The 25,909-nt window shown below is 34.4% G+C and overlaps 1 protein-coding gene across 1 annotated transcript in view; it reads right to left on the bottom strand.

Annotated features, from left to right (window-relative positions):
- Positions 1-25,909, bottom strand: part of CNTN6 (contactin 6) — a 493,040-nt gene that overhangs the window by 173,742 nt on the left and 293,389 nt on the right. Inside the window, exon 5 of the mRNA XM_007500105.2 lies at positions 15,555-15,650. Within this exon, the coding sequence (XP_007500167.2) occupies positions 15,555-15,650 (96 nt within the window). The remainder of the gene's footprint in view (positions 1-15,554; positions 15,651-25,909) is intronic.

Here is a 25,909-nt window from a genome sequence, read left to right as displayed (position 1 = left end):
AATGTCTTTCATGAGCTCTTATTCCTAGATTTCTAGACTTATTCCAATCTCAGTTCAAAACCAAACTTCCACATGTCTTTCCTGGGCAAATAATTTAGGCTCTGTTTTCCTCCTATTAAAGAGAAAAAGAATAGTGCCTTCCTTACAGGATTACTATGGGGATAAAATTAAGTAATATTTGTAAAATTCACTTAGCATAGGAAATATTTACCCTTCCCTAGTTAACTGACTGAATATGCTTACTTATCTATATTCTCCCTGACAATTCAAGTCTCATTAGGACAAGGAATTTCTTGAATTTATATTCACAATGTCTGCTTCAGGACAGTCTGGGGGTAATTAAGGAACTCAAGAAAGCCTTTATGATTGATAGAGATATAGTAATTAATGTGACTGTCAGTAATGTTATTTTTAAAATAAGAAAAATGGAAAAATGGGAGACTGAATGATTTAACAAAACATATATTTATATAGATAGTAAACACCTTTTCTCTGGGTCCAAATCTAGTAATCAGAGAACCAATGAGTGGAAGCAAAAAGAATAAGTTTTTGGCTTAATATAAGAAAAAATATTTCTAATTATAAAGGTTATATGAATGGAATTCATTGCATTCAAATGGGGGAGGAAAATCAGTTTCTGGAATCCAAGGATCTAAGGTCCAATTTTGTTTCATGACTTTAGAAAGTCATTTAACTTCCCAGGGTCCCATTTTCTCTCCCATATAATGAATAGATGGACATGTTGACCTCTGCATCATTTCAAGGACTAGATCCCCATGGATCTAAGATCTTATGACTGCATTGATCTAATAATCAAACTTTCCTTGATGAGAATGGTTTGAGCAGAGGTTAGATGATGATTTATTAAGGACAATGTCAATTGGCTCCCCACTTGCAGTGAGAAGTAGGATTAAATTTATGGTGAAGTACTCTTGTGAATTTAAATTCTGTAAATGTATAAGGTAACCTTTCAAGGTTTCTTTTTATCACATGGTTCTATTTAATTGAGGTCAGTTATGTATGCATGTAATTCATTCTTTATTTTTAGAAAATAAGCTTTGGGGCTTTTGTTCTTGCTCCCATTTGTTATGTGTTCTACTGTTTGGTAGGTCCCAGTTGAAACCTTTCATCATTTCACTTGCTCTTCTGCCCCTTTGCTGATTTCACTCTCTGCCTCACCTCTACATCTGCTGATCTGCTTCAGCTAAATATATGCTCAAAGGCTTTTTCTTTGAACTAAGAAAGGACCTAGATTGTAAATTCTTCCTAATATAAACAGAAGAAAAATGGGGCTTCCATGTTCTGTGTTGTCATTACCTTTCATCATCTGTCACCCTGGCTGAGTAATGGATAACCTTGAGCATATGCCCAGGGCTACATCAGAGTTTCACAATCTTTGTTCAATGCCTATGTCTGTGATGAATCTGCTCCAGCTCACTGAACATCATCAGATCTCTGTTCAGAGTAAGAAACAGAGCTGCAGGCTCCTAGGGCTGCTGTGGTACCCTATCTTTTGCTCATCTCCCACATTCTGAACATTAAGGCTGTATAGGTCTCAACTCAAAATAAGTATACAAAATACACAACATAAGTTCTTATTTTAATTTCAGAATTGCCTGTTAGGCCTTCTTTCATTGTTCCTTTGCATAAATGATTGCCAATGGCTCATGTGCTCTTCCTCCTCATTCAGATCTCTTTGTATTCCTATTGTTATTCATGCATTGGTTTTAGTGCCAATTCCTTTACCAAGTCAAGTCACCAAGCATTTGTTAGAGTCTACAATATGTCCAGGACTATATTACCTTTGAAGATACAAAAAATGGTTAAACCCCCCCAATTTTTACCTTTATGTAGGTCATAATATAATTGGGAAAGACAGTATACAAAACAGTATTGTGCAAAGAAGACATATGTAGCATAAATTGGAGGTATTCACAAGGGAAAGCAAGTACATTAATGGGGTTCAGGAAAAGTCTCTTGTTGAAAGTGTGATTTCAGTTGAGAAGGAAGGAGGACAGGGAACACAGGAGGGAGAAGTCAGGATGGAGAGGATTCTTGCCATTGGCGAATGGTAGAGAGCCAGCAAAAATTCAGGGTCTGGAAAAGATGAATTTTGAACAAGGAACAAAGAAAGAATCATTTTATAAAAGCATTTTTGAATGGGTTCAAGGAAGAAGAATGGAAGGGCATGTAGGGAGCATACTATGGAGTGCTTTAAAAGTCAGGTACCTCTTTTGGAGGGGAGGCAATAGGAAGCTATTGGAGTTCATCCTAAAAGGAGAATGGCATGGCCAGACCTGCACTTTCAGAAGATCAGTTGATAGATGATTCTAAAATGGAGTAGAGTGTGAGAGGCTTGAGGCAGAAAAATCAATGAGAAAATTATTAAATAGGAGAGGAGTGAGGTGTTGAGGAACTATACCAAGGTAGTTGGAGTGTCAGGGGAAAGAAGAGGGTATATATGAGAGAAGCTGTGAAATTCACATCAATGGGGAATGAGAACTGTTTGGATATGAGGGAAGTAGTGTTAGAGACCAGATATCAAGAATGATCCTTAGATTGCCAGACTGGGTGACTAAAATGATGGTGGTTTCTTCAACAGTTAGTGAAGTTAGTTAAAGGGGGAGATTTTTTTTTGGGGGGGGAGAGTGAGTTCCATTTTGGAATGCCACATTTATCTTCAGGACATCTAGTTCAAGTGATATTTGAAGATATGGGACTAGGGGTCAGGAGAGAAGTAAGGGCTTGATAAATAGATTTACTAATGACTTGTATAGAGATGTTAATTGAATCCTTTAAAGCTGATGGAATAGAATGAAAGGAAACAGAAAAAAGTCAAAATAATTTACTCTCCACCTAATCAGAAAATGAGAAGTGAACTAGAAACTCTTTCTTCTAAGAATTATATGGAGGGAAAGGTAGAATGCTAGAAACAGAGAGAGCACTCTGCCTTCCCCTTCTAAGTTTTCTTTTAGAACTCCTCCTACTTCATAACATTCATCATCATATACACAGTGTCTCTGCTCCCTATTCCCACTTTCATTCTGCAACCAGTCTTACCTATACCCATATTGCCCTTTGAACCACATCAATATTCCTCCTTTCCGATGTCTAGAACCATTAACAATCACTGATGCCATGCTTAGTTTTTTTAAAGCCTTAATCTGATTATGAAAGAATTCAATTCAACTCAGCATGCATCCTTTCAGCCACTCTCACTTGAAAGGCATTCTGCCAGAGTATTAACTTACTGGGTTAATTTATACCAAGAGATTAATAACTAATAATGAAATAATATCAGATTTTTATCAAGTACATTTGCCTTTGAACAGGAAATGCAAACTCTGGAGAGTCAATCCTTAAACCCAAGGGGATGGTGAAATATTTGGAGGATGGGGCCTTTTGAATGTTACACATGAAAAAATATTACAATACAGCAATGCCCTTCGCACACAAACACACATACACATACACATGCGCATACACACACACACACACACACACACAAACACACTTTTTTTGGCTCATTCTCTAAGTCCCTTACTGCCAATGGAAAGTGATACGTGAAACATTTTCCCCATTTAGACAGCAACAATAATTTTAACTAAGGAAGATTATCTTTTTTTTGGAAGTTGAGAAGGACAATTGCTAACTACAGTGCTATTGACCAAAACAAAGGATTAGTCAGAGGCACGATTTTAAAACAGTTTGTTGTATTGGAAGATACTGTACCTGTGTCCCTAGTCAAGGGATTTTTACCTTTTATTATTACATCCAGGGTATTGAAGGAGCCATTGAGGGAAATTTGTATATGGTGGTAAGTGAGGAAGAATTTGCACTGGAGTTTTTAGAACAAAAATGCTCCATGCTTTGTACTCTCAAACTGTTGCTTGAAGCTTAACTTTTTGTTTGTATGATATATTGTAGAGGAGATAAAGAGAGGAAGGATTGCTTGTGGCTAGCATCCTGCAGTGTCCATATGTAACTCGTCCCCTGACTAACCAACTAAGATGTCAATCAGCTTCATATTAATCATCTGGGGCAGCTGCTGATTGACTTAGGATGAATGACAATTTAGCTAGCTAAAGACATTATTATATCACTTAAATATTAAAAAAAATAAAATATTGTCTATATTCCTGGACAGATATTATTAAAAGGAATGCTTGTCTCTAAGCTTCTCTGAATCCAAGAAATCTCTACTTGACCTTCCCCTGTTTATGTCTCCCTAAAACCTTAATGTTTCAGATCAGCCAGAAGATTATAGAAACCTTTTCTATACTGCTTTATGTGTAACAACTGCAGTATTTAATTTCTTTTTTTTTTAATGCAAGAGGGGGATGGGGAGAAAACCAAAACTTGTGAATTGGGAGTTTTAAAATCTTCCCATTTGGCTTTTCTTAATTAAATGTTTAATTCATGAACCTTGTTTTCAGCCATTAGATTTTTAAAATATTTTTCCCATCATCTATGACATTTATCTGTTATTAATTAATGTGATGTGTTTTCCTTATGATGACTCAGTAGTTGTATTTTCACTGAATGATAATGTACCCATCATGTAGTGGCTTTTCAAAAGTTTTACATCAACACCTTCTGATTTGATATTATTATGATTAAAAATGGCAGTTCCATGGCAAGCAACTGAAGGTTCTATCTACTGTTCCCTCAAGCATACAACAAAGACTATTTCCCTCTGAGAATAATTATGCTTTGACAGTCTTTTATGGCCAAGTGTGTTATATGGTAATATTTTAAAATACCAACACAAAAAGTCCTGTGCTATCATACCCAATATATTAGATGTAATTGGTATCAGGGATGAAAATGTTTGCATGTGTGTCTCTGTGTGTGTGTGAGAGAAATTTATAATAGTAAAGATGAAGCTCATATTCCTTCCCTGCCATGTGGACTACATCTTTTTCAATATTTTATTTTCCCATATTATTTATAAAAATAATTTTACAGTCTTTTTTAAATTTTTATTTTTATATTCTCTCCCTCCCTCTTTGTCCTCACTACTCACTTAGACACGATAAGAATTCTCAATGGGATTTTAAGGGTGCAATTATATGATTCATTTTTCCACAGTCATTTTGTGGAAGAGAACTCAAAGGGAAAAAAAAAGAAAAAATCAAGAAAGAAAGAGAACTATAGTATGTTTAAATCTGCATTCAGTTTCTATCAGTTCTTTTTCTCTGGAAATAGATGGTGTTTTTCACCATGAGTCCTTTGGCATTTTCTTGGACCATTGTATTGCTGAAAATGACTAAATCATTCATAATTGTTCATCATAAAATATTTCTGTTACAATGCCTAAAGTTCTCCTGGTTCTTACTTTAATTAATTTGCATTTCTCCAATCACAAATGATGTAGAGCATTTTTTTTCAATTTTTCATAGCCTCTATTTATTTGTCTGAAAACTGCCTATTCATATCCTTTGACCATATATTAATTGGGGAATGACTTATATTCTTATAAATTTGACTTAGTTCTCTCTGTGTTTAAGAAATGTAGATCTTTTCTTTCTCTTATGAAAATAAGAGAACCTGAGATTGTGCTGGCTACTTGAAAGAGCAAACTTCTGCATTGAAATGTTTTAGAAAGAAAGTCCTGATTGTGTAACTTATAAGGAGCTACAAGTTAAATAGAACTCGCTTATTTTCACCACACACATTCCTCTCTGTGAAACACTGCATTATTTGTTCTTAACAGGAGAAACCCCTAATCAAAAAATTGTAACTCAAATGTTCCAAAACAAACTTAATAAGTCAGGCTTTGGAATTAAAAATGTCACTATCCTCTGGAATTGAGTAGATACAATGGGTTAGAGAATTGCTCTGAAAAATATAAGAACCCTCATATAGGTCCATGTTTTATGTATAGTCTTTTTATTATCTCTTTTAGATTAGTATATCTCTCTGGGATACTTGTAGATGCAAATTGAAACTATCCTGAAGTATCCCATGGCAACTGCCAGATTGGCTAAAATTTTAAAAAGTGACAATTATTGGAGAGATTGTGGCAAAATTAGAACCCTAATGCACTAGAACTTGGAACTATGCAAACAAGACTATCAAATTGTGCATTCTTTTCAACCCAGCAATTAGGACCATGTATCAAAGAAATAAAAAAAAAGAAATGTATCGAAATATAGGAAATATAGCATCTTTTTAATTACAAATTCATCAAATTAATTAATTTAGTATGTTTTTCTAGCATCTCTTTTTGTGGTGGCAAAGAAATGGAAATTGAAGGGATGCACATCAATTAGGGAATGATGGAACAAATTGTGATGTATAATTTTGATGAAATAGCACTGTAGTATTAGAAATGATCAAAATAATATTTTCAAAAACATGTGCACATATTTACATGAAGCAAAATGAAGTGAGCAGAACCAGTAAAATATTGAACACAGTAGCATCAGATTTCCCTACTTTCAGAAATAAAATAATCAAAGACATTTCCAAAGGTCTCATGATGAAAAATGCTATCCACCTCCAGAGAAATAACTTATGAATCTGAATATAGATTTTTCTCCATAATTTTCTTTTTTATTGTCTTCTTTCATATGACTAATATGGAAATATGTTTTGCATAACTGCATGAATATAACTTTAATATTAAATTTCTTGCCTTCTTAGGGAGAGGGATAAAGGAGGAGAGGGAGTGTATTTGGAACTCATCAATTTTTAATGTTAAAATTTTTTCATACAATTGGAAAAAATAAAATATTTTGAAAACACTATATATGGTTTGTAGAATGTTGGATTTTATAACATTCAAATATCTATCCTATCCATTCATAGAATCTCAGAGTTGGAAAATGATACATAGTTCAACCTTCATCTGAACAAATATCTCTTTTATACTATTTATGTAAAGTATTTTTCTTTCCTTTCATGAAGAGTCCTAAAGAATTGAAATTCACTAGCTTTTGAGGCAGTCCACTGCTGTTTGGATAACTGTGAACATGTTCCTTATGTGAAAGCTTAGTTTGCCATTTTGAGACTTATACCCATTGTTCTTGATTGTGCCCTTTGGGATCAAACTTAAAAATCCTAAACAAAAAACTCCCATATCAGCCCTTCAAATTCTTGAAGACAAATTCTTTGTTCTCCATAATGATTTGTCACTTTAGGTTTCCCTAATACCATCAAAGTATAATGATTCAGACTTATTAAAATGTCATCAGTTTTTTACCCTTTTAGAACTATAGCTCTAGAGACAGACAGGATCTTGGATATATAGAATCATCTAATCCCTTCATTTCATAAGGACATATACAGGAAAATGAAATAATTTGCACAAGGTCACATAGCTAGCAATCATCTGAAACATGTTTTGATCTCAGATCTTCCAAATTCACAAAACAACACTGTACACAGAAAAAAAATCACACACAGCTAAATATTTTGCCTTTTTCTTTAATTGGTTAGTCTCTTGCCCAGTTGCTCCACCATAGGGAAGAAGAGCATTCCAAATATACCTTCCATCTCCTTCCTATGTCCATAAGAACATAGGCCATAAAAGTTATTAAGGGGATGGTCAAGAAAGCTGAGACTTAAAGAATTTAAGTGATTTTATGCAGAATGGCATGACCAGTATGTATTAGAAGTATATTGTCACCTAGACTTCCCTGATTCCAAATCACAGTCTTTTTCTCAAGATTTTGTACTGCAATGAAGCAAACATACTATCGACCAGGAAACAGAACGTTTGTTATGTTTCTTTAAAGAGGATTTCTCCTCACCTTCCAAAATATTTTTAGGCCTGTCCAGGAAGTAGTTCAATTTTCAGATGTACTTCTTATATGTTTATTTTCACAAAATAGTAGGAAGACCCAAAAAACAAAGCTGTCTTCCCATTTCCAATTCAATTTAGTCAACTGCTGGCTTAAATCCAACTGTTTTAATTTTCTATTTGAAATTGGAAAATTGAGGAAAGAAAAAGGAACATTACTTCAAAAATATACCAGAAATACAAGATTTTTATGAGCCCAGGATTGATTATTTTGTATCCTAAAGATAAAGAGAAAGGTATTTGTTTTACTTTGGATTTGGAGGAAGTGTTTCCTGATTAAGGCAAGTGTAATGACTTTAGTGGAGATGAAGCAATTCTTCATTTTGTCATTTTAAAATATAATGTCATGCAAAGCTTGGGTAACTGACTGTAGCCAGGATGGTCTATTCATAAGAGATTTTCATATTCCTCTCATAACTGGCTGAATGAAAATATTTCTCACATCAAATATTAAGAGGAAAATACCCCAATTCTTTCTACAAGTTTCTGGAATGAATACTTTGTCTAAAATGATTCTTTATCTCATGGAAAAGAAAGAAAATGTACCTCACACATAGAAAAGTTGATGTTTTCAGTAATTGGATAAAACCCTTTGTCCTGTAGCTCTTCCCTACAGAAGAACAAAATTCCATAAGTGCATATAAATCCTTCCTTGGTATCCAAGAACACAGACAGTATGGGTTATTATTTATGAAAAGGATCAGACAATCTCTCCACTTCCCTTGATAGTTCAAAGAGGAAAGTATTGCTACTACCTCCCAAGATCACATTTTCAAGGCATTAGGCTAAGAGAAGAGTCGGAGGTACTTTTATCCTGTTCAAAAGTTTTCTTTTTCTTTTCCTATTTCAATTAACCTGAATTTCTTGCATCTTTAGCTAATTAATGATTTTTTCTCCTCTATAGACAAAGTCTGAAGGCAACCATGTTTAGAATAATAGAGCTGCTTGTCACAGAAATGTCATTATTCATGATGACCCTACTTGAAAAGTAGATCATGTGAATGCATGTTAGAGATTTTGACATGGTTCCTAGGTATACCAAGCCTGTGCATGTGTGTGGTGGTGGGGAGCAAGAAAAAGCAATTGATTTTATATGTAATGCAGTCCAACAAATATTTATTTAATGTCTACCATATACAAGAGGCTTTCCAATTAATGGGAAAAAAATCCCTGTCCTCCAAAAGTTTACAATTTAATTTAGGAGAGAAGTGAAGTATTAAAGGAAACATTATATAATTTGGGGAAGAAAAGAATGTTAATATAAATGGTTCCTATAACATGTGGCATCTGAGATTAGTATTGAGAGAATCAAAGAATTCTAAGAATAGAAAAGAAGGAATAAGTGGGTTTTAGTCCTGAAGGCCTATAAGTACAAAAGTGAAAAATGGAAGTCCATTTCAATGAAAATAAGCTAAGACAGTAACATTTCTAGGAAAGTGGGAATGATAGGAAGCTGAAAAAAGTCAAACTGTGAAAGGATATGTGTTAGACTAAGAAGGTTTAATTTTATCCTAAAAGAAGGAACCATGAAAATAACATGCAGAATGCATCATCAAGGCATCATTCAGGATGCCCTATTTGCATATAATCATGTAGTTTCTATTGTTTGGACTAATGGTTCAAGTTTATAGAATCACAGATCTAAGTACTGGATACATCTTCAGAGACCAGCCAGTCAAACAGTACAGTTTTGCCTATGAGGAAACTGAAGTCTAAGTATTTTAACGAATTGTCCAATGTCACACAAGTGGCATCACTGGTAGGACTTAAACTCATTTTCTCTGACTCCAGAGGAAGGGATAATTCCACTGCACTTGCTCAATAGAATTGGCTTTGCAACTCTGTCAAAAATCTGAAAGACCCTTAGGCTTCTAAATACCCTGAATGCTTACTTTATTTTTGACTGAACTGACCAGCTGTTTGCAATAGGCTTTATACCCCTCCAGACCCCACTTACCTGATTTTATCTGGCATTTAGAATAAATCATTTTTCAAATAAATGTAGAGGCATATTTATTTTCTAGTGCACTCCTTCACTGTCCACATTTGCTGGACTTAACCCAACTGAAAGGCTTCCTCATTTGTCTATCCTTTGGCCTCTTTATAGATCACTTGAGCATGTGCTTTCTATTCCTACATCTTTCAGAAGGATTTAAGAAGTATTGCTGCATATACTCAAGAAGAGAAAAAGAACTAAGTACAAAGTAAATTCCAATTATATCCAGTTATAGCTGCATTTTTCCTATAGTTACTAAAATGCATTCAGGATTTTTCTTAACTGCCTAAGAAGTTGAAAGAAAGTGACAAAAATTACATATTTCTAAACCTATGTATTTAGATAGATAGACATAGATCTTCTATATATTTCTACCTGTTTACATATCAATTGATATTCTTTTTTGTATCCACCATACCTATCATAGGATCTGAATGTAATAAGTACTTGATAAAGAAGTTTTGACTTATTACTAGTTGCTGTCTATAAACTAAGCCAGCTTTACTATCATGTTGCCTCCAGGTGGTATAGAGGTGACCTTATCTTCTTGTTGTTTAGTTCAGTGAAATACAAGCTCAGGCCAGTGCTACCAAACTGGAAACCTTGAAGGCTTGGCCTAGACAAATTCATAGAGATTCATCACCAGAAGATTGGCTACTTAAGTGATGGATGAAATTTCTAACCAAATAAGTGTCATCACGACCTCTTGGTAAGTGGTGGTGATTTACAACAGTGGAGGCAATACAACAATACAAACCAAAACCTAATGGCCTTGGAATGTAAAAAAATAATAATAAAAATAAAAACAAAAAAAATCCAACTTTTTAATAAGAAATCTTACAGTACTTTGGATTTTATTTTTTGCCACAAACATACCTCTCTCTTTCCCCTAATTAGCTATCTAGGTAAAGTTATTGAAACTCTAAGGAATATGTTCTCCTCTCCACTCCTCCCTCTGCCTTTCAAATGTGAACTATTGAATTGAAAAATTTGGACTTATGCCCCTAAAGCAAAGACCATTGGACTTTCCTTTCTAGAAATTCCTAATGTCAACTTTTCAAAATCCATAAGAAGGTTATTAAATACTATGAACATTAAAAACAATGGAGACCTCAAAGAGAAGTTATATTTGAGGAGGAAGGTGAGGTAAAAAGTAAAGAAAAATGTTAATGATAAAAACTTAAACTTGTGGTGAGGAACATCCTTCATTTTCATATGTATGCTGGAATGCCCAGGTAAGGTATGGTAGTATGGGCCTTCAGATAGCTTGAGGAGATAGCACTAGGAAACCACAAGACTTACAGTGAGGAAAATGTGAATATTATAGATGTAAACACCATGTTTTAAAATAGTATTCCTGTGTTCCTTATGGTCTGATAAAAGAGAGGAGAGAAAGGGAAATGTCTCCTTACTCCCTTCTTCAAGGATCTCTTTTTCCTGAGACCCAACATTCATAATATCATTAGAATATTAGAGGTTGATAGCTAGAAGGAACTTAAATTTCCACTCCTAAATTCTCATTATGAAAATGAGAAACCAAGGTTCAGAAACTTTAAGTGAATACTTCGGCTTCTAAGTGTCATAGGTGGGATCTGAATTTGTATTACACAGTTCAAATATATTACACTGCCCACATTATCACATAGCATTTATCTTTCTCTCCTACTATTTTTCCCTATCACCATTTTCATCATCAACAACACTATGGGCTACAGATGGCTTTTTAGACTAGTCTTGTAATTTATTTAGCATTTATAAAATTCTTGAGAAAAAACAAACACACAAAAATAACTTTCTCCTCATTTGTAACAGAAAGTAATATGGACATACAGTTTTTAGAATTAGAAATACAAGGTATAAACAATCATTTGAGAAACTGTCCAAATTATGCATTATTAAATAACAGTTCATGAAAACAACTCTAAGCCATCATATTCTATCCATCAGATTGGCAAAGATGATAAACAATGACTAAATTAGTGTTTACTAATCTGGGAAAAGTAAACCTGTGCCTCTAAAGTGGAGAATTACTAAATCATCTTACCTCATTCACATGGAATATGAGTACTTCAAAAAGAATGATAATGAAATGTTATAAAAATATGTAAAGATTCTTATGAAATGATGCTAAGTAAGAAAACAGAACCAAAAAACCAGTTTCTGTGTGTGTGTGTGTGTGTGTGTGTGTGTACCTGCACTTTAAATGTGTCAAGGAAGAAAAATTCTAAAAGGGAATCAAACTTCATAATAATGAGGTAACTTTGTAAACATTAAAGCAGGCACAATGCCACTCACCTCCTCATAGAGATGAAATGGACTAAACATTCAAAATGAAATATATATTTCTGGACTTTTTTTTGCTTGAACTTTGTTTAATTTGACTATACATATCTGTTTCAAGTGTATTGTTTTAATTCTCTATGTGTGCTTATAGGGGGGTATTATGGGAGAAAAGAGTTCTTATTTATCAAAATATTTATTTTTGAATATTAAATTAAAGCTAGAATTCTTTCATATTTAACCAATGGTAATTTTTAAAGAAAAAACACATTATAGATATTTGCCTATTTTTAGTGATTCTCAGGTATAATCTGGTTTTGTAGTATTTTTTTCTTATGTTTATTGTGTGTGCTTTTTCTGTTTTGTTTTTAATAAAATTTGTGAATTTAAAAATGCTTCCAAAGTTCAATATGGTTACTAGTTATATTTTATATTTAAAGCAGGTTATTGTCATTTGTGGCTTCTAAGTGATTACTCTAGTATTATAATGTACTACTAATGAGATTCATCTTAAATTTTATAGTTAGCTGCTCAAAAGGTACACTTGGAAGTTTCCTAAGCTCTACCACTCCACTCACCCTTGCCCAAAAATATTTCCTTCCTTTCTGCCATATCTGAAATTTTACCATTGTTTTTACATGACTAATGATGTTGAGACCCATATTAAAAAAGTTATTAAGATTGATGAACCGTGATTCTTACCCAGTAGATGAGTCAATTAATACCTAATCAAAGAAAGTATGCTTGTTTCCTATCTATAATTATTAATAAATAAAGACTTTGAGAAAATGGGAAACAGAAAATAATAAAAGAAAGACAGACATTCAAAGATGTTAAAAGGGGATCAGAGGTATTTGTAATTTTTCTTTGTTTTGTTTTTCATTTCACTATTTTCTGTAGGAAGAGCTCTGGCTCTTAACATATCAATTATCTCATCTGGAGATCATCAAACACCCTGTTTTCCACTTTTTAGATTCCATTCTTCTTGTTCTGTTTTGAAATATGTTGGTTCCTCTGTTCAAGTAAATAAGGGAAGGAAATGAAAAGGATATGTCACTACCAGTAAATATTTATTAAGTGCTTATTTTATGCCAGGTGCCATGTTAAACAATGGGCATATAGAGTCAAAAATACAGACCCTTCCCTCAAGGAATCTGTGATTTAATGGGGTTTTGGTTAAGGTGATAAGATTCAGACAACTATGTAAATTAAAAAAAAATATATGCAAAGTGAATGGTAGGTAATGTCCAAAGGAAAGCAAAAGTGGGAATTGCTGGGAGGGACCAGGAAATCGTTAGCATTAGTTTGTTCTTAGGAAGCTCTTTACCAAAGTTAAGTGATAACGGTGAAGCCTTAGTATTATTTCTGGAATCTTTTATCTGAATAATGATCATATGTGGGGTACCCAAAGAACTATATAATTTCATCCAAATATTTTCCTAATAGGCTTTGCATAAAGATTTCCACCTATCCCAATTCATTCAAAGTATAAAGAGAAAAAGAAAATGAGCTTTTGTCTCAAAAGTAATTTAAAATTTGTTCTTAAACAGCAAAGTAGACTATGGAATATCAGAGAATCATTGGGTGGACCCAATACACTTAAGAAGATTCACGCTTTAATTTAAAGGTATAAAGGGAAAGGAAAAGAAGGTTTCCTCTCTTTCAATGGTTCAATTAATCTATCTTGCATATTGAACTTTAAAATATTTCATATTTCTTTTACTCTGACAATTTTGTTTATAGTGAACAAAAATGAAAATACAATTAGAATTCTTCAAGGATTTGGGACCAATGTCAGCACAATATGATTTAACATGGTTGACAGCATGCACTAAAATATAAGATTTTGCAAATTATGTCTTGTAAAATTATGGTCACTGTAAATCATTTTTCTATTGTTTTTAATAAAAAGAGACAAAGATTGGCTTTTTTTTGCTTAAATGTCTTGTAGTATAATCATCAAATCATGATGATTTATCTCAGAATAAAGTTGAAAGAAATGCAGCTCATCACCTACACTACAGAATTTTCTAATGCCATAAATATATTCAGAAATATACAATAAAAGATTTTCCTTGGGCCAAATATCTTATTTTCACCTTGTAACTTCGCATTAAATTCATTTACTTTCAGCACCCACATGCTCTAATAAGAATTGTAAGATTATTTAAAAGTGAAAAAATATAACGTGAAAGCTTTTCTACCTTTCAGGTTTCATAAAATACTGATTTAAGCTTAAGGAGAAATTAGTATATTCAATATAATTTTCACTTTTATAATAATTATATCTGACATTTATTGGTCTTTATATACATCATGATATTTGAGTCACAAAAACAATCAATTCTGTTTCATACATAGTACAAGTTTTACAGATGATAAAAATAAGGATCAGAGAAGGTAAATAACTTCTCCATATTAAAATTAAAAGCTAGACTACAGTTCATCTTATTAATCTATATATCTTGCCTGCTGCCTGTCACCAATCATCATACTATGCCAGCAACCTCTATGGAACTCTGCATCTCTGCATCTTGTATTTCTAGAATCCATGGTCTTAATCTCAGTTGAAGCTAGTTCACAAATCTTGAGATCTTCAACCCAGTGTCCCCAACATCTTGGTTAATGACTAAGTGAATATCAAGTACCCCAATATAAGTAGATGACTCAAGAACCCAGGCTATGCTGGTTCTTTCATAAGTCTGCCCACCTAGACAATATCCAAATTTGTAAATCCTCAGATTGAAAATCTCTTACTTGTATACTAATCTTGAACTACATGTTCTTATTCTATTAGATTGTAAATTTGTAAAGGTATGTATCCTCTCCATATTTGTATTTGGATGTCCAATATTTAACCCAGTGCTGATGCTTGACACATTGCAATTGCTTAGTTTTTTCATTCATTCTATCTTTATATATATATATATTATATATATGTATATATATATATATATATATATAGAGAGAGAGAGAGAGAGAGAAAGAGAGAGAGAGAGAGACAGAGACAGAGACAGAGACAGAGACAGAGACAGAGACAGAGACAGACAGAGACAGACAGAGACAGAGAAAGACAGAGTGAGGTAAGAGACAGAGACACACAGGCAGAGAGAGAGAGACAGAGAAGGAGACAGAGACAGAGAGATAGATTTTGTTTGTACATAATTGTTTTTATTTTACACCACTGATTTGATTGTGAGCTCCTTGAAAGCATGGAGCATACCTTTCTTTGCATCTACTATACTATACCATACTGGTTGCTTGAAAAATTCTCATTGACTTTAATTTATTAACCAAGAGCAGTAAGTATCTCATTCCCTGCAACATATTACTTCTAGGTTGCTTAAAACATACCCAAATATTCTGCCTATAAAATGTGTATTATTAGTACAGACAACATTATCTGACCAGAGGAACACTAATCTGCGTTTTCCATCCCTGTTTGGAATGAACAGTAATATATCAGCATACCTCCAGAGTATGGTGGTGGGCCACAGAAGAGAACCACACCTTGACCTGCTAGGACTGACACGGTACTTCTTGTTTTGGTTTCAAAGTTTTCAATATCTTAACAAAGAAAAAAAAAGAAAAAAATTGTTTAGAATTAACAGTATGATAAAAAAATGTCAACTTACCTTGTTTTCTAGAGGGAAAGGGCAGTCATAGGAAAATAAGGAGAGGGAATTTGTTATAAATGGATGACTTCTTTGCATTATCTGTGAAATATATTGCAATTATTTTTGAAGCATAATTTACTAACAAAGTCATTAATGATACTCAGAACCAGTTCACTCTAAGTCTACTAAACAACTTATCAGGAAGGATTTCTTTAAATAAAACACACACACGCACACACACACACTTTCATCCTCAACCTAGGAGAAGTATATAAAATATATTTATTTCCCAAAGCACATAATCATTCTTCTTGGATTAGCATTCTAGATTTCTCTGTGTGTATATTTTAGTCCCAGGATTTGAGCAACACATTGATTCAAACAGCAAGTGTATAGAAATCTAGTTTTCTGGAAGATTGATGAAATTGTAATTCTTAAGAAGGGCATTAGGTGACATGATGAATAGAATACTGAGTCTGAAGTCAGAAGACTCATTAGACACTAACTAGCTGTATGAACCTATACAAGTCACTTAAAACTGTCTCAGTTTCTGCAATTATAAAATAAGCTGAAGAAGGAGATGGCAAACCATTCCAGTATCTTTAGGAAGAAAATAAAAATAGTGTCAAAGAGGATATAATATAGCTAATATAAATAATATAACCTACTGAACAATTCCTGGTAAATTTTATTTCTCTTGGCAAAGAGATTTGAACTCCTAAAATACATTATAAAATGCTAAAATATAAATTAAAGGCCACATGGAAAACCCAAAATAAATTAGTTTCCTTGACTTTTGCCATTTTGAATCATGTGTAACTCTGCTTATTTGAATTATGGATACTAGATTGAATAATGAATTTTCTTTTCATGTTTGCCTTCTGGAGTTCTGGGGGGTGGAGCCAAGATGGAAGAGTAAGCCTCAGCGATTCTGTGCCACCATGAGAATTCTTCTCAATTAAGATTAAGATATCACCACAAAATGAATACAGGAGTGAAAGAACCAACAAGGAGACAGAGTGAAACAACTTTCAAGAAAAGAAAAACCCAAAAGGTAGGCAGCAAACATCTGGGTCACTGGGGAGAGATGAGAGCAGACCTAGCAATAAGCTCTAGCAAGGAGGGAAGAGCAAGCCACAAGCAAGCCACAGCACCCCACCTTGTATCTGCTGTCCAAGGTTCAGGAAACTATACCCAAGCCAGCATCCAGACCCTGAGACACTACCTAAGCAAGTAGAGGTAAAAACCAACCCATGCTCTTTGAAATTTCAGAGCTGTGGAGAATTTTGATAATTCTAGTCTAGTCTAGTCTAAGACTTACTTCACACTTTTGGGGTGGTTGATAGCATTAAGTACTAAGTACTGATCTTTTTGCCTAAAACTCAGGGAGGAGCTTGATTGACAAGACAAACAAGAGTGTGCCTGATTGGATCAAGTACACAGTGTGACTAAAAACTTGAGACTAAGACTGGGGCTAGAATTTGTTCAGCCCCTGACCTGATCAAGATTAGAGTGAGATCAAAAGCCTATGCCCCAGTCTGAGGCAAGTCTTTAAGCTATCAACATCACAAAGGCCAATTGAATCAGCAGGCAGAGGGGCTTTCAGAGTTCTCATCCCTCAGATCATTACATATTCCTCACAAACCTACCTATAAATAGATAGGAAAAATGAGCAAAGAACAAGAAAATTACCTAACACTAAAGAATTTTTATAAAGACAAAGAGCAAGGTACAGACACAGAAGGGGATAATGAAAGCAAAGGAAACATATGGAAAGTCCAAAAGAAAAATATGGATTGGACACAGGTTCTGGAAGAACTCAAAAAGGATTTCAAAAAACAATTAAGAGAGACAGAGGAAAAGTGGGAAAGAGATGCAAGTGATGCAAGGAGAAAGGAAAATGATACAAGGAGAAATGGCCCAATTGAAAAAGGAGAAGCAGAAATTGACAGAGGAAAATCAGGCTTTAAAAATCAGAATTGACTATCTAGAAATTAATGATTTAATGAGAAATCAAGAAACAATAAAGAAGAAACAAAGGAATGAAAGAATAGAGGAAAAATGAAATATCTTATTTTAAAAAAACTGACCTACAAAATAGATCTAGGAATGACCATTTGAGAATTATTGGACTATCTGAGTCACAACAAAGAAAAAACCTTGGATATCATATTACAAGAAGTTATCAAAAATAAATGCCCAGAAATATTCAAATAAGAAAATAAAATTGAAATTGAAATTCACAGATTACCTCCAGAAAGAAATCGTCAAATGACAATTTATAGGAATATAATAGCTAAATTCAAGAGCCATTAAGCCAAGGTAAAAATACTTCAAACAGCCAGAAAGAAACCACTCAGATAGCATGGAGCTATAAACAGGAACACACAGGACATAGAAGTTTCTACATTAAAGGACTAGAGGGCATGGAATATGATATTCAGGAAGGCAAAAGATTTGGGTTTACAACCCAGATTAACCTATTCAGAAATATAGTATATTCTTACAAGGGGAAAAGGATCGTTCAATAAGATAGGGTATTTCCAAGCATTCATGAGGAATAAGCCAGACCTAAACAAAAAATTTGAGTCCAAACATAAGACACAAGAGAAGTCCAAAAAGTTAAATAAGAAAGAGAAAAAAATTTAAATTTTTAGTCAATTTAGAACATTATTCCTTGGTTACAAGAATCATATTCTTTTCCCTCTTTCCCTGCCCCCATTCTTGCCATAGTTGACACACAATTTCACTGGGAATTATATGTGTCCCTGATCAGAACCTATTTCCATGTTGTTGACATTTGCACTAGGATGATCATTTAGAGTATACATCCCCAATCATATCCCCCTCAAACTATGTAATGAAACAGTTCTTTTTAATAGGTATTTCTCCTCCCACAGTTTTTCCTCTGAATGTCAATAGTGCTCTTTCTTGTAGATCCCTCTGGGTTTTTCAGGATCATTGCATTGCCACTAATGGAAAAGTCCACTACATTCAATTGTACCACAGTGTATCAGTCTCTATGTACAATGTTCTCCTAGTTCTGCTCTTCTCATTCTGCATCAGTTCATGAAGGTCATTCGAGTTCACATGGAATTCCTCCATTTTATTATTCTTTTGAGCACAATAGTATTCCATAAACAACATATACCAGCCATTCCCCAATTGAAGGGCATCCCCTCATTTTCCATTTTTTTTTGCCACCACAAAGAGCAGAGCTATGAATATTCTTGTACATGTATTTTTCCTTATTATCTCTTTGGGGTAAAAACTCAGAAGTGCTATAGCTGGATCAAAGGGCAGACAGTCTTTTAGTGCCCTTTGGGCATAGTTGCAAATTGCCCTCCAGAATGGTTGGATCAATTCACAACTCCAACAGTAATGCATGAATGTCCCAAACTTGCAACTTCCCCTCCAGCATTCATTACTTTCATTTCCTGTCATGTTAGCCAATCTGCTAGGTGTGAGGTGATACCTCAGAGATGGTTTTATTTGCATCTCTATGCTTATAAGAGATTTAGAATACTTTTTCATGTGCTTATTAATAGTCTTGATTTCTTTAACTGAAAATTGCCTATTCATGTCCCTTGCCCATTTATCAATTGGAGAATGGCTTGATTTTTTTGTACAGTTGATTTAGCTCTTTATAAATTTGAGTAATTAGACCTTTGTCAGAGGTTTTTGTTATGAAGATTGTTTCCCAATTGGTTGCTTCCTTTCTAATTTTGGTTGGATTAGTTTTGTTTGTACAAAAACTTTTAAATTTGATATAATCAAAATTATTTATTGTACATTTTGTGATTTTTTTCTAACTCTTGCTTGGTTTTAAAATCTTTTTTTCTCAGAGATATGACATGTATACTACTCTGTATTCACCTAATTTACTTATAATTACCTTCTTTATATTCAAGCAATTCACCCATTCTGAGTTTATATTGGTGTAAGGTGTGAGATGTTCATCCAAGCCTAATTTCTCCCATACTGTCTTCCAATTTTCCCAGTAACTTGAATCAAATAGTGGATTTTGGTCCCAAGTGTTGGGATCTTTCGGCTTATCATAGACTGTCTTGCTGAGGTCACTTACCACAAGTGTATTTGACTGATCCTCCTTTCTGCCTCTTAGCCAGTTTCATATTGGTTTGATGACCACTGCTTTATAGTACAGTTTGAGATCTGGAACTTTAAGGGCACTTTCCTTCACATTTTCCCCATTATTTCCCTGGATAGCCTTGATCTTCTGTTCTTTCAAATGAACTTTGTTATTTTTTTTCCTAATTCAGTAAAAAAGTTCTTCAGTACTTCAGTGGGTGTGGTACTAAATAAGTAAGTTTATTTGATAGGATGGTCATTTTGTTTATGTTAGCTCATTACGCCCATGAGCAATCCATGTTTTTCCAATTGGTAGATCTAGTTTTAATTGTGTGGAGAGTCTTTTGTAGTTGTGTTCATATAGTTCCTGTGTTTGTCTTGGAAGATAGATTCCTAACTATTTTATATTATCTAGGGTGATTTTAAATGGAATTTTTCTTTCTAATTCTTGCTGCTGACCTGTGTTGGAGATATATAGAAATGTTGATGACTTCTGTGGGTTTATTTTGTATCCTGCAACTTTGCTAAAGTTGTTGATTATTTCCACTAGCTTTTGAGTTGATTCTCTAGGATTCTTTAAGTAGACCATCATATCATCTGCAAAGAGTGATAGCTTGGTCTCCTCATTGCCTATTTTAATACTTTCAATTTATTTTCCTTCTCTAATTGGTACTGTCAGTGTTCCTACTACAATGTAAATAATAGAGGTGATAATGGGCATCTTTGTTTCACTCTGGATCTTACTGTAGGCAGCACATGGCAGAGTTTTAGTTTCTAATCCACTCTGTTATTTGCTTGTGTTTCATGGGTGAGTTCATTCCATTCATATTCTCTTACTATTAACCTCTTTTTTAACTCTAGTTGTATATATATATATATATATATATATATATATATATATATATATACACATTTATACAAACATATATCTTTTTACATATTTATGTCTTCACATTTCATCCTATACAGTTTGTCACTGTTCCTTCTAAGTATAATTCTTCTAGCTACCCAGGTGAAAATAACATTTTTTCCCACTTTAAACATTATTTTTTATTTGGTCATTTCCCAACATTATTCATTGGAAACAAAGATCATTTTCTTTTCCTCCCCCCCACCCCCTCCCCACCACCTCTCCCATACCCAATGCACGATTCCACTGGGTATCACATGTGTTCTTGGTTCGAACCCATTTCCATGTTGTTGGTATTTGTATTAGAGTGTTCATTTAGAGTCTCTCCTCAGTCGTATCCCTTTCCCCCCTGTAGTCAAGCAGTTGCCTTTCCTCAGTGTTTTTACTCCCATAGTTTATCCTCTGCTTGTGGGTAGTGTTTTTTAGATCCCTGCAGATTGTTCAGCGACATTGCATTGACACTAATGAAGAAGTCCATTACCTTCGATTGTACCACAGGGTATCAGTCTCTGTGTATAATGTTTTCCTGGTTCTGCTCCTTTCGCTCTGCATCACTTCTTGGAGGTCGTTCCAGTCTCCTTGGAATTCCTCCACTTTATTATTCCTTTTAGCACAATAGTATTCCATCACCAACATATACCACAATTTGTTCAGCCATTCCCCAATTGGAGGGCATCCCCTCATTTTCCAATTTTTGGCCACCACAAAGAGCACAGCTATGAATATTCTTGAACAAGTCTTTTTACTTATTGTCTCTTTGGGGTACAAACCCAGGAGTGCTATAGCTGGATCAAAGGGCAGACAGTCTTTTATCACCCTTTGGGCATAGTTCCAAATTGCTCTCCAGAATGGTTGGATCAATTCACAACTCCACCAGCAATGAATTAATGTCCCTACTTTGCCACATCCCCTCCAGCATTCATTACTTTCCATAGCTGTCATGTTAGCCAATCTGCTAGGTATGAGGTGATACCTCAGGGTTGTTTTGATTTGCATCTCTCTGATTATAAGTGATGTAGAACACTTTTTCATGTGCTTATTAATAGTTTTGATTTCTTTGGCTGAGAACTGCCTGTTCATGTCCCTTGCCCATTTATCAATTGGAGAATGGCTTGATTTTTTTGTACAATTGATGTAGCTCTGTAAATTTGAGTAATTAAACCTTTGTCAGAGGTTTTTATGAAGATTTTTTCCCAATTTGTTGCTTCCCTTCTGATTTTAGTTACATTTGTTTTGTTTGTACAAAAACTTTTTAATTTGATGTATTCCAGATTATTTATTTTGCATTTTGTGACTCTTTCTAAGTCTTGCTTGGTTTTAAAACCTCTCCCTTCCCAAAGGTCTGACATCTATACTATTCTGTGTTCGCCTAATTTTCTTATAGTTTCCTTCTTTATGTTCAAGTCATTCACCCACTTTGAATTTATCTTGGTGTATAGTGTGAGGTATTGATCTAAACCTAATCTTTCCCACATTGTCCTCCAATTTTCCCAACAGTTTTTATGAAATAGTGGATAATAACAATTTTAAGAGTTACCAGTATCCTCTTTTCTTGTAGGGATACATGTCATTTTAACTCCTTGAGTCCCTTAAAAAATTTGCTTGTTTTTTGTTTTGTTTTGTTGTTGTTGTTTCCCTCTTTCTTAATTACCTTTTGATGATCATCTTCAGTTCTATTTTTGGGCATCAAATTTTCTGTTCAGGTCTGGTCTTTTCTTTACAAATACTTTGAATTCTTCTATTTTATTAAATAACCATACTTTCCCCAATAAGAATATAGTCAGTTTTTCTGGGTAGTTGATTCTTGGTTGTAGACCTACTTCCCTTGCTTTCCAGAATATCATATTCTATGTCTTTAGTGTATATTCAGCCAGATCCTGTTTCATCCTAACTGTAGTTCCATGGTATCTGAATGACTTCTTAGCAGCTTGTAATATTTTTCTCTTGGTCTGGTAGTTCGTGAATTTGGCTATAACATTCCTGGGTATTGTCAGTTGGGGATTAAGTACAGGAGGTAATCTGTGGATTCTTTCAATCTTCACTTTTCCCTCCTGATCTTGAATGTTGGGGAAGTTTTCTTGGATAATTTCCTGTATGATGATGTCCAGGCTTTTTCTTTGTCATGGTCTTCCTGTAGACCAATGATTCTTAAGTTGTCTCTCCTGGAATGCTTTTCTAAATCTTCTCTTTTGTGAATGAGATGTTTCATATTTTCCTCAATTTTTCATTTTTTTATTTTGTTTTATAATTTCTTGCTGCCTTGTGAAGTTGTTAGCTTCTAATTGTTGTATTCTAGTTTTTAAAGACTGGATTTCATCCCTGGCTTTTTGGTCATCCTTTTCCTCTGGTCTGGTTTTCTTTGGAGGTCATCTTTCATCTCCTTTGCCTCATTTTCAAGCTGATTAATTTTGGCTTTCAAGACACTATTTTCTTTTTCCAGATGACTTATTGTGCTTTTGAACCTTCCTTATCTTAATTTTTAAATTCTTGTCCCAGTTGTCTTTAGCCACTCTTAATTGTGTTTTGAATTGTATTTTGAGTCCTTCCAAAGCCTGTGTCCAATTTTCTGGAGTTTTTGTGTTTTTGCTTGGTGTTCATTGATCCTCCTGTTACATTTGCTCTTTGTTCATTGACTGGATAGAAGCTTCCAATTGTAATTTCTTTTTTTTTTCCTTTTCCTGTTGTTTGCTCATATTTCCCCCCCTTTTCTCCACCTGTAGTTGCCTTCACTCTTTCCCCTCTCATTATGTCTTGGATCTGTGTTTTTGGACATTTCTGTCAACCTTCAGCTTTGGAGCTTAGCAAGGCTCTCAGAGCAGTCTTTTAAGTTGAGACCAGCAGGAGGGTTCCTTGGCTCTGTTCTGTTGTTAGGTTTGGTTTTCAGTCCCCTAAAAGCATTTGGTATTTAATCAGTAAGGAAGGGTTTTCAGAAGGTCTGAACTTTTGCTGAGACTATACCACCATCTTGACTCAGATCAAGAAAGAATATTTAAGTGACTCATAAAGGGCAAAATGTTTATATGTCTGTATGGAAAGAGGATTTCTGTAATTGTCAAAAATTACTCTTATAAGTAGAGAAGATAGAAGGAATTTACTAAGAAAGAGGGTGGAGAGATTATTTGATTGTCATGTTATGATATATATATATGTAAATGTTTTGATATGGAATTATATGTATTGTAAGAATTAAATTTTAATGGTTTGACTAAGATATATGAAATTTTAAAATCATATGGTAGTCACTCCTTGAAAGTATTATTGCTTAAAGTTGAAATTACTTCAATAGCATTAATTTATAAAAGAAGTAGAAAGAGCTAAACCAGAGAAATACAAAAGGGTGGAGAAGTCATTAACTTTTTAAACTAAATATTGCTCTGCTGCTTGACTCAGCCAGGACTTATTGACCTTCATCCAGAATTAATCTGTATCCAGATGACAGGAAGGGAAAGCCAGTTATCCACACACCCAAGTTCCCACCAAGAGGCAGGTCAAGATGAAAACTCAATTTGAAGGTGACTCCTGAGGTGAACTTTCTTCCTTCAGACTACCTTCTTCTTGAAGCTTAATTCCTTCTTAAGTTCAACTCCTTTTTGAAGCTAAATTACTTCTTGAGGTTGACATTTTTAACCCCAGAAGTTCAGGACTTCTTTTAGTGACTTCTTGTCCCTTCCCCTCTTCACAAGGGCCAATCACAGTTCCCAAATTGCACAGCACTTCCCAGAGGGTAGTGTTTCTGAGAACCACTTCTCATCTTCTGGAGAGGTGAATACTTGTCAAAAGAGTTCACAGATTCCTGGCTGACTGAGGGGTTGCCAACATGGAATCTAGGAATCCCAAACTTGTGGCCTTGTAGGATCTGGTGAACCTCAAGTTTCAGGAATAGCTTATAGGTTGGAGACCCCAAATTTGTATTTGTTCCCTGTTCCCATGGGAATCCACCCTGAAGGGGATCCCAGGGTAGCAGTTTCAGACTGAGTGGGGGATCCACTGGGGAATGATAATCCTTGTTGAGTGGGACTAAGCATATGTTAAAGACCCTTTGGTATCCATTGTAAGAAGCCCCTTCTCTTACACCCTACCCTCTAGCTATGATTCCTTTTCCAAGCCTGATTGTATGCTGTCAATGTAGTTTGAACACTTCCATTTCCTTTGTAGCTATAGTAATGTCAATCATCATTCCCTGCCCCTGGATTACCCAAATGGTATATAAGCTCCCCAAATTCTTTTGTTCCCTGGAGGGGTCATCTAGCCTGGTGGAACTCTTAGGTATAGCATCCCCCAGAGTCTAGGGTTTATACCCTGAAAAAGTTTTGGAGCCAGACTCTGAGTAAAAAATTAAAAACTAGACTTATCCCTATCCTGATTAAAGATTTGGTTTTTCTGAATATTTAATAGTAATGTGTTATTTCCAATTTAACAGTGTGAATTCTTATTTCCTTTCTGATTTGGGTTGAAAGGATGGAGAGCTCCTCCACCTAGTACTACATGGGTGTTCAGCTTTTGTTCAATTTAAAAGTAGTCAAAGGAGAGTCAATCCTGTCTTCACAATCTAGTGAGTTACTAAGTAGAGATACTTAAATTATTGTTAACCAAAGTGTTAACTCAAAATAGACAAAGGGAATAAAGGATTCCCTTTTAAAAGTTTAAACTCAAAAAATTTCCTTTTACATTATGCATCATATGATATGTATGCATATGAATGATATGCAAAAAAATCAATCAATGACTGAGAGGATTGCACTGAGAGAAAAGGGAAGGGAGAGATAGAATGGGATAAATTCTATAAGATAGAGGCATGAAAATTCATTATAGACAGGGGAGGATAAGGGTGGTAAAAGGCATTGCTTAAACTTTACTCTCATTGTAAAGGGCTCAGAGAGAGTAAAAGAAGTATAGACAATGTAGTATAGAATTCTATCTTTCCCCACAGAGAAGTAGAAGGGGAACAAAATGAGGGAATGGGGCATAATTGAATGGAGAGGGGACTGAAGGGGTGACCAAAAGCAAAATACTGGTGAGAAGGAACAGAATGAAAGGTAATAGATCAGAATTTAACGGGGATAATATGATGCAGGAGAATACACAGTTAGTAATCATAACACTGAATCTGAATGGGATGAACTCACTCATTAAATAGAAGATAATAGCAGAGTGGGTTAAAAACCAGAATCCTACTATATGTTGATTAAAAGAAACACATTTGAGGCAGG

The sequence above is a fragment of the Monodelphis domestica genome, chromosome 7, assembly GCF_027887165.1.
Source record: "Monodelphis domestica isolate mMonDom1 chromosome 7, mMonDom1.pri, whole genome shotgun sequence".
Classification (NCBI taxonomy): domain Eukaryota; kingdom Metazoa; phylum Chordata; class Mammalia; order Didelphimorphia; family Didelphidae; genus Monodelphis; species Monodelphis domestica.
The sequence above is the reverse complement of the archived record's forward strand: the minus strand, read 5'-3'. Positions and strand labels throughout refer to the sequence as shown.